The 10,571-nt window shown below is 46.4% G+C and overlaps 1 protein-coding gene across 1 annotated transcript in view; it reads right to left on the bottom strand.

Annotated features, from left to right (window-relative positions):
• The window catches only part of LOC120021165, a 28,296-nt gene that overhangs the window by 10,717 nt on the left and 7,008 nt on the right, over positions 1 to 10,571 (bottom strand). Inside the window, exon 4 of the mRNA XM_038964804.1 lies at positions 1,097 to 1,183. Coding sequence (XP_038820732.1) covers positions 1,097 to 1,183 — 87 coding nt within the window. The remainder of the gene's footprint in view (positions 1 to 1,096; positions 1,184 to 10,571) is intronic.

Below are 10,571 nucleotides of genomic sequence, written 5' to 3'. Positions count from 1 at the left end.
CTCCATCTGTAGAGAGAGATAACTTTCCATTACTCAAACTGTCCCTTGCTGCCTCCATTGTAGAGAGATAGAGAGAGAGAGATAACATTCCATTACTCAAACTGTCCCCTACTGCCTCCATCTGTAGAGAGATAGAGAGAGAGATAACATTCCATTACTCAAACTGTCCCCTACTGCCTCCACCTGTAGAGAGAGATAACATTCCATTACTCAAACTGTCCCTTACTGCCTCCATCTGTAGAGAGATAGAGAGAGAGAGATAACATTCCATTACTCAAACTGTCCCCTACTGCCTCCATCTGTAGAGAGATAGAGAGAGAGATAACATTCCATTACCCAAACTGTCCCCTACTGCCTCCATCTGTAGAGAGAGATAACTTTCCATTACTTAAACTGTCCCTTGCTGCCTCCATTGTAGAGAGATAGAGAGAGAGAGATAACATTCCATTACTCAAACTGTCCCCTACTGCCTCCATCTGTAGAGAGATAACTTTCCATTACTCAAACTGTCCCTTGCTGCCTCCATTGTAGAGAGATAGAGAGAGAGAGATAACATTCCATTACTCAAACTGTCCCCTACTGCCTCCATCTGTAGAGAGAGAGAGAGAGAGAGAGAGAGAGAGAGAGAGAGAGAGAGAGAGAGAGAGAGAGAGAGAGAGAGAGAGAGAGAGAGAGAGAGAGATAACATTCCATTACTCAAACTGTCCCCTACTGCCTCCATCTGTAGAGAGAGAGAGAGAGATAACATTCCATTTCTCAAACTGAAATCATGTCGCCTAAATCCTAATCTATATCTTATGCAAGCACACAATGCAAGACCTCCAATAGCAATGTAAAATGTCCTGTGCATTTACGCTGCAGAACACCCAAAAGTGTCATGCCTAAAATGTGCAATGCTTTGCAGGGAAGACATCTTGCATAGCTAATTGTGTTATTGCGTTGTGTGTTTAGGCTTAACAGAGATGGTAAACAGAGATGATTAACAGAGATGATTAACAGAGATGGTAAACAGAGATTAAACAATGCTCTGGTGATTGATTAGAATTTGCCTTATTAAGGCCAGAAAACGTTTTTTTTTCTCAAGTTAGGTTCTGACCTTGGATTAGTTTGGTGATCCTCTCTGACTCTTGGTCAATCATTCCCGTGTTGCCGTGGATGGTGGTGATCTTAGCGAAATCTGGGCCTGCGGAAGGAAACTGGAGCTGTTAGACTCAAAATGGATGATTCGTGGATCCACAGATACAGTTTCATATTGTAGGATAAAGGTTCCACTACAGAAACAGACCCTAGTCCTGGTCTTATACCCTACTGTAGGATACAGACCCCTAGTCCTGGTCCTATACACTACTGTAGGATACAGACCCCTAGTCCTGGTCTTATACCCTACTGTAGAATACAGACCCCTTGTCCTGGTCTTATACCCTACTGTAGAATACAGACCCCTAGTCCTGGTCTTATACCCTACTGTAGAATACAGACCCCTAGTCCTGGTCTTATACCCTACTGTAGAATACAGACCCCTAGTCCTGGTCTTATACCCTACTGTAGGATACAGACCCCTAGTCCTGGTCTTATACCCTACTGTAGAATACAGACCCCTAGTCCTGGTCTTATACCCTACTGTAGAATACAGACCCTAGTCCTGGTCTTATACCCTACTGTAGAATACAGCCCCCTAGTCCTGGTCTTATACCCTACTGTAGGATACAGACCCCTAGTCCTGGTCTTATACCCTACTGTAGAATACAGACCCCTAGTCCTGGTCTTATACCCTACTGTAGAATACAGACCCCTAGTCCTGGTCTTATACCCTACTGTAGAATACAGACCCCTAGTCCTGGTCTTATACCCTACTGTAGAATACAGACCCCTTGTCCTGGTCTTATACCCTACTGTAGAATACAGACCCCTAGTCCTGGTCTTATACCCTACTGTAGAATACAGACCCCTAGTCCTGGTCTTATACCCTACTGTAGAATACAGACCCCTAGTCCTGGTCTTATACCCTACTGTAGAATACAGACCCCTAGTCCTGGTCTTATACCCTACTGTAGAATACAGACCCCTAGTCCTGGTCTTATACCCTACTGTAGAATACAGACCCCTAGTCCTGGTCTTATACCCTACTGTAGAATACAGACCCCTAGTCCTGGTCTAATACCCTACTGTACAATATAGACCCCTAGTCCTGGTCTTATACCCTACAGTAGAATACAGACCCCTAGTCCTGGTCTTATACCCTACTGTAGAATACAGCCCCCTAGTCCTGGTCTTATACCCTACTGTAGGATACAGACCCCTAGTCCTGGTCTTATACCCTACTGTAGAATACAGACCCCTAGTCCTGGTCTTATACCCTACTGTAGAATACAGACCCCTAGTCCTGGTCTTATACCCTACTGTAGAATACAGACCCCTAGTCCTGGTCTTATACCCTACTGTAGAATACAGACCCCTTGTCCTGGTCTTATACCCTACTGTAGAATACAGACCCCTAGTCCTGGTCTTATACCCTACTGTAGAATACAGACCCCTAGTCCTGGTCTTATACCCTACTGTAGAATACAGACCCCTAGTCCTGGTCTTATACCCTACTGTAGAATACAGACCCCTAGTCCTGGTCTTATACCCTACTGTAGAATACAGACCCCTAGTCCTGGTCTTATACCCTACTGTAGAATACAGCCCCCTAGTCCTGGTCTTATACCCTACTGTAGAATACAGACCCCTAGTCCTGGTCTTATACCCTACTGTAGAATACAGACCCCTAGTCCTGGTCTTATACCCTACAGTAGAATACAGACCCCTAGTCCTGGTCTTATACACTACTGTAGGATACAGACCCCTAGTCCTGGTCTTATACCCTACTGTAGAATACAGACCCCTAGTCCTGGTCTTATACCCTACTGTAGAATACAGACCCCTAGTCCTGGTCTTATACCCTACTGTAGGATACAGACCCCTAGTCCTGGTCTTATACCCTACTGTAGAATACAGACCCCTAGTCCTGGTCTTATACCCTACTGTAGAATACAGACCCCTAGTCCTGGTCTTATACCCTACTGTAGGATACAGACCCCTAGTCCTGGTCTTATACCCTACTGTAGAATACAGACCCCTAGTCCTGGTCTTATACCCTACTGTAGAATACAGACCCTAGTCCTGGTCTTATACCCTACTGTAGAATACAGCCCCCTAGTCCTGGTCTTATACCCTACTGTAGGATACAGACCCCTAGTCCTGGTCTTATACCCTACTGTAGAATACAGACCCCTAGTCCTGGTCTTATACCCTACTGTAGAATACAGACCCCTAGTCCTGGTCTTATACCCTACTGTAGAATACAGACCCCTAGTCCTGGTCTTATACCCTACTGTAGAATACAGACCCCTTGTCCTGGTCTTATACCCTACTGTAGAATACAGACCCCTAGTCCTGGTCTTATACCCTACTGTAGAATACAGACCCCTAGTCCTGGTCTAATACCCTACTGTAGAATACAGACCCCTAGTCCTGGTCTTATACCCTACTGTAGAATACAGACCCCTAGTCCTGGTCTTATACCCTACTGTAGAATACAGACCCCTAGTCCTGGTCTTATACCCTACTGTATAATACAGACCCCTAGTCCTGGTCTAATACCCTACTGTACAATATAGACCCCTAGTCCTGGTCTTATACCCTACAGTAGAATACAGACCCCTAGTCCTGGTCTTATACCCTACTGTAGAATACAGCCCCCTAGTCCTGGTCTTATACCCTACTGTAGGATACAGACCCCTAGTCCTGGTCTTATACCCTACTGTAGAATACAGACCCCTAGTCCTGGTCTTATACCCTACTGTAGAATACAGACCCCTAGTCCTGGTCTTATACCCTACTGTAGAATACAGACCCCTAGTCCTGGTCTTATACCCTACTGTAGAATACAGACCCCTTGTCCTGGTCTTATACCCTACTGTAGAATACAGACCCCTAGTCCTGGTCTTATACCCTACTGTAGAATACAGACCCCTAGTCCTGGTCTTATACCCTACTGTAGAATACAGACCCCTAGTCCTGGTCTTATACCCTACAGTAGAATACAGACCCCTAGTCCTGGTCTTATACCCTACTGTAGAATACAGACCCCTAGTCCTGGTCTTATACCCTACAGTAGAATACAGACCCCTAGTCCTGGTCTTATACCCTACTGTAGAATACAGACCCTAGTCCTGGTCTTATACCCTACAGTAGAATACAGACCCCTAGTCCTGGTCTTATACCCTACTGTAGAATACAGACCCTAGTCCTGGTCTTATACCCTACAGTAGAATACAGACCCCTAGTCCTGGTCTTATACCCTACTGTAGAATACAGACCCCTAGTCCTGGTCTTATACCCTACTGTGCCTTTAGTCTTTGCACATCTGAAGAAGTCAGGTTTGTTAGCAAAATGGTGATGACTCCACTTCACAATCCAACATGGAACCTTCCGCCATTTTGGTTACACCTGTATCTGACTTTCTTCATATCTGCAAACACTGAAGGGTTAGCGGCATTGTTGTTGTCTCCTGACCGAGCAAGGATCTACTACGCATTAATAAGAGGAGAGGATAGAGATGAGATAGAGATGAGATATTTAAGGTGGCCCTACCCTTAATGATCTGAGGCTCGATGAACTTGGTGACCGTTGTGTATCCGGTTGCACCTTAAGAGCAACAGTGGAGAGTGGTGGAGGGGTGTTGACGTCATGTAATGACTGAACAACATGTACTGACAGACAGACAGATACAGTACACACACACCTGGCTATCCCTCCCAGTCCACCACCGCTAACACACACACCTGGCTATGCCTCCCAGTCCACCACCGCTAACACACACACCTGGCTATGCCTCCCAGTCCACCACCGCTAACACACACACCTGGCTATGCCTCTCAGTCCACCATCGCTAACACACACACCTGGCTATGCCTCCAACTTCACCACAGCCAACCGACACACCTGGCTATGCCTCCAACTTCACCACAGCCAACACACACACCTGGCTATGCCTCCCAGTCCACCACCGCTAACACACACACCTGGCTATGCCTCCCAGTCCACCACCGCTAACACACACACCTGGCTACGCCTCCAACTTCACCACAGCCAACACACACACCTGGCTATGCCTCCCAGTCCACCACCGCTAACACACACACCTGGCTATGCCTCCTAGTCCACCACCGCTAACACACACACCTGGCTATGCCTCCAACTTCACCACAGCCAACACACACACCTGGCTATACCACCCAGTCCACCACCGCTAACACACACACCTGGCTATGCCTCCCAGTCCACCACCGCTAACACACACACCTGGCTATGCCTCCCAGTCCACCACCGCTAACACACACACCTGGCTATGCCTCCCAGTCCACCACCGCTAACACACACACCTGGCTATACCTCCCAGTCCACCACCGCTAACACACACACCTGGCTATGCCTCCCAGTCCACCACCGCTAACACACACACCTGGCTATGCCTCCCAGTCCACCACCGCTAACACACACACCTGGCTATACCTCCCAGTCCACCACCGCTAACACACACACCTGGCTATGCCTCCCAGTCCACCACCGCTAACACACACACCTGGCTATGCCTCCTAGTTCACCACAGCCAACACACACACCTGGCTATGCCTCCAACTTCACCACAGCCAACACACACACCTGGCTATACCTCCCAGTCCACCACAGCTAACACACACACCTGGCTATACCTCCCAGTCCACCACCGCTAACACACACACCTGGCTATACCTCCCAGTCCACCACCGCTAACACACACACCTGGCTATGCCTCCCAGTCCACCACCGCTAACACACACACCTGGCTATGCCTCCCAGTCCACCACCGCTAACACACACACCTGGCTATACCTCCCAGTCCACCACCGCTAACACACACACCTGGCTATGCCTCCCAGTCCACCACCGCTAACACACACACCTGGCTATGCCTCCCAGTCCACCACCGCTAACACACACACCTGGCTATACCTCCCAGTCCACCACCGCTAACACACACACCTGGCTATGCCTCCCAGTCCACCACCGCTAACACACACACCTGGCTATGCCTCCTAGTTCACCACAGCCAACACACACACCTGGCTATGCCTCCAACTTCACCACAGCCAACACACACACCTGGCTATACCTCCCAGTCCACCACAGCTAACACACACACCTGGCTATACCTCCCAGTCCACCACCGCTAACACACACACCTGGCTATACCTCCCAGTCCACCACCGCTAACACACACACCTGGCTATGCCTCCCAGTCCACCACCGCTAACACACACACCTGGCTATACCTCCCAGTCCACCACCGCTAACACACACACCTGGCTATGCCTCCTAGTTCACCACAGCATGCACATACAAACGCACCCCACCGTTACAGAATTGGACCAATCCATTCAGAATTTACACCAGGCACCATAACCCATCTGAGCAGAAGTGATACAGGCATATAGCCTTTCTGACAGACAGACAGACAGACAGACAGACAGACAGACAGACAGACAGACAGACAGACAGACAGACAGACAGACAGACAGACACACAGAAAAACAGACAGAGAGTAGTGTATGGAGGTTGGAGTAGTGTATGGAGGATGGAGAAGTGTATGGAGGTTGGAGTAGTGTATGGTGGTTGGAGTAGCGTATGGAGGTTGGAGTAGCGTATGGTGGTTGGAGTAGTGTATGGAGGTTGGAGTAGTGTAAGGTTGGTTGGAGTAGTGTATGGTGGTTGGAGTAGTGTATGGAGGTTGGAGTAGTGTATGGAGGTTGGAGTAGTGTATGGAGGTTGGAGTAGTGTATGGAGGTTGGAGTAGTGTATGGAGGTTGGAGTAGTGTATGCAGTAGTGTATGGAGGTTGGAGTAGTGTATGGAGGTTGTAGTAGTGTATGGAGTAGTGTATGGAGGTTGGAGTAGTGTATGGAGTAGTGTATTGATGTTGGAGTAGTGTATGGAGGTTGGAGTAGTGTATGGAGGTTGGAGTAGTGTATGGAGGTTGGAGTAGTGTATGGTCGTTGGAGTAGTGTATGGAGGTTGGAGTAGTGTATGGAGGTTGGAGTAGTGTATGGTGGTTGGAGTTGTGTATGGAGTAGTGTATGGAGGTTGGAGTAGTGTATGGTGGTTGGAGTAGTGTGTGGAGGTTGGAGTAGTGTATGGAGGTTGGAGTAGTGTATGGAGGTTGGAGTAGTGTATGGAGGTTGGAGTAGGTTATGGATGTTGGAGTAGTGTATGGAGGTTGGAGTAGTGTATGGAGGTTGGAGTAGTGTATGGTGGTTGTAGTAGTGTATGGAGGTTGGAGTAGTGTATGGTGGTTGGAGTAGGTTATGGATGTTGGAGTAGTGTATGGAGGTTGGAGTAGTGTATGGAGGTAGGAGTAGTGTATGGAGGTTGGAGTAGTGTATGGAGGTTGGAGTAGTGTATGGTGGTTGGAGTAGTGTATGGAGGTTGGAGTAGTGTATGGAGGTTGGAGTAGTGTATGGAGGTTGGAGTAGGTTATGGATGTTTGAGTAGTGTATGGATGTTGGAGTAGTGTATGGAGGTTGGAGTAGTGTATGGCTGTTGGAGTAGTGTATGGAGGTTGGAGTAGGTTATGGATGTTGGAGTAGTGTATGGAGGTTGGAGTAGTGTATGGAGGTTGGAGTAGTGTATGGTCATTGGAGTAGTGTATGGAGGTTGGAGTAGTGTATGGAGGTTGGAGTAGTTTATGGTGGTTGGAGTAGTGTATGTTGGTTGGAGTAGTGTATGGTGGTTGGAGTAGTGTATGGTGGTTGGAGTAGTGTATGGAGGTTGGAGTAGTGTATGGAGGTTGGAGTAGTGTATGGAGGTTGGAGTAGTGTATGGTGGTTGGAGTAGTGTATGGAGGTTGGAGTAGTGTATGGTGGTTGGAGTAGTGTATGTTGGTTGGAGTAGTGTATGTAGGTTGGAGTAGTGTATGGTGGTTGGAGTAGTGTATGGTGGTTGGAGTAGTGTATGGTGGTTGGAGTAGTGTATGTTGGTTGGAGTAGTGTATGTAGGTTGGAGTAGTGTATGGTGGTTGGAGTAGTGTATGTTGGTTGGAGTAGTGTATGGAGGTTGGAGTAGTGTATGGTGGTTGGAGTAGTGTATGGAGGTTGGAGTAGTGTATGGAGGTTGGAGTAGTGTATGGTCGTTGGAGTAGTGTATGGAGGTTGGAGTAGTGTATGGTCGTTGGAGTAGTGTATGGAGGTTGGAGTAGTGTATCGTCGTTGGAGTAGTGTATGGAGGTTGGAGTAGTGTATGGAGGTTGGAGTAGTGTATGGTGGTTGGAGTAGTGTATGGATGTTGGAGTAGTGTATGGAGGTTGGAGTAGTGTATGGTGGTTGGAGTAGTGTATGGAGGTTGGAGTAGTGTATGGAGGTTGGAGTAGTGTATGGAGGTTGGAGTAGTGTATGGAGTAGTGTATGGTCGTTGGAGTAGTGTATGGAGGTTGGAGTAGTGTATGTTCGTTGGAGTAGTGTATGTAGGTTGGAGTAGTGTATGGAGGTTGGAGTAGTGTATGGAGGTTGGAGTAGTGTATGGTCGTTGGAGTAGTGTTTGGAGGTTGGAGGTTGGAGTAGTGTATGGAGGTTGGAGTAGTGTATGGAGGTTGGAGTAGTGTATGGTCGTTGGAGTAGTGTTTGGAGGTTGGAGGTTGGAGTAGTGTATGGCGGTTGGAGTAGTGAATGGAGGTTGGAGTAGTGTATGGAGGTTATCCAATACATGATCTAATATGAATACATAGAGCTTTGTTTGAGGGACGTCTGTGTACCGTTACTAACACGGCGTCTCAAATGGCACCCTATTCACTATATAAAAGTTGAATTTATTTTTTATTATTTTAACCTACTTTTGTCCAGGGCCCATAGCTCTGTTCCAAAATAGTCCACTTTATAGGGAATCTGCTGCCATTTGGAACACATGCTAAATGATGTTATAAATGTGTCATAATGGTAAAATTACTAACGCCATAAAACTGTCTCCTCTAGAATGGTTGTTTTACCAATTAGAAATGGGCTCGTGAATAATTAGGCATCAATATGTATAGATGACAATTTCAGTCAGAGAATTTTGCAGACAAAAATACAACGTTACATTACAAAAAACAACAGGGTAGAACTGGCAAACAATTCCCTTACTGAGACTTGCAAAATGTTTTTGGGCAGATACACCCTAGCATACAATTTTATTGATTACAATTTTAGGTCCATCTTGCTTCAGAAGTAAACTAATGCTCTGAAAGATATATCTCTACCTGTTACTATATCACAATAACAGGGTTTTACTGGACACTTCTGCTCTTAGCTACCAAGAGCAGGGGTGAATCTGCCGTAATACGGTGCAATTAGCCCAGAATCATCTAGATGACTGACACATGCAGGAGGTCCCTTCACAGCAGATAATACCATTCATCTTTTGTCTTCGGATTGGGTTTGCTGCTTTGTTTTCAAGGTTTAGGATCTGATTAGTTAAACTTTTGTTGTATATATCATACTATAAAATTATATTATAGGTGTATGAATGTTATTAGCTGCACTTTGGAACATTTTGAGTTCAAGAATAACAGCCTTTTCTTCCCCGAAACTTTAATCTTCATAAAACTATTTGTCCCTAAAAAAAATATTGTCCAGGCTTAATATTCACAATCCTCAAAAAGAAAAGTTGTCAGATGGGACCTCTATCAGTTTTCATACTATGGGATGCTTGTTACAAAGAGAGGTAGCCCTTTCGGTTGCCCGGGGAAACGGGTGACGTATACATGCGGTTGTCATGCCACCCATCAGTCATTTGTTTGTTTGTTTACTTCTCCGACAGACTAACCTCCCTCTATGAGTTTCTTGATCTCTTCTTCCTGGAGAATATGAACCTCACTCTCCAGAAACTTCTTTACCTTAGACACCTCTAATCATGGGACCCAAACATGGCAAAGTCATCATACATCTTGCAGTTGTGGGTGCTGGTTAGACAATTACGTGGCGCCACAGCATTGGCCAGAACACAGAGCTCTGTCGTCTGCTGGAGATAGTTTGTCACATAAACCTGGGCACGCAGATGTAGTACTGTAACACTGTGACTTCTATTGGGATGTTGGTTGTCGAATGCCACACGTCATCTCTTAACATCAAGTGCTAAGCAGGAAGGAATGGTTAGATTGTGAACTGCGTGTCAGATTCCTCAACAAATACCTTCCTTGTAGTAACAAGAAAACATTGTTTGATGATGGAACATCAAGCCAATCATTAGTCTTCGGCAACAGAAGCATCTTCACCAACAGTTTCCAAGAGCTTTTGAAAACGTACCAATGTTTGAACCCCTCCATAGCATTTGAACATAGTATCTACTCAGTGTGATGGAATACAGGAACACGCCACATACAACATGCCTAGGCTATGTGCATGTATGTAAGATTCATCAGCAACTGAGATTAACATGTTCGATAACTATACGGGTAATAATAGACGGCGATGTGTTTTCCATTGTCATCCGAACAACGTTTTTGCATTTGTTAAAATACAT

This window comes from Salvelinus namaycush, chromosome 26, assembly GCF_016432855.1.
Source record: "Salvelinus namaycush isolate Seneca chromosome 26, SaNama_1.0, whole genome shotgun sequence".
Taxonomy (NCBI): Eukaryota; Metazoa; Chordata; class Actinopteri; order Salmoniformes; family Salmonidae; genus Salvelinus; species Salvelinus namaycush.
Note: the sequence above shows the minus strand (reverse complement) of the source record. Positions and strands in the feature narration are given on the sequence as shown.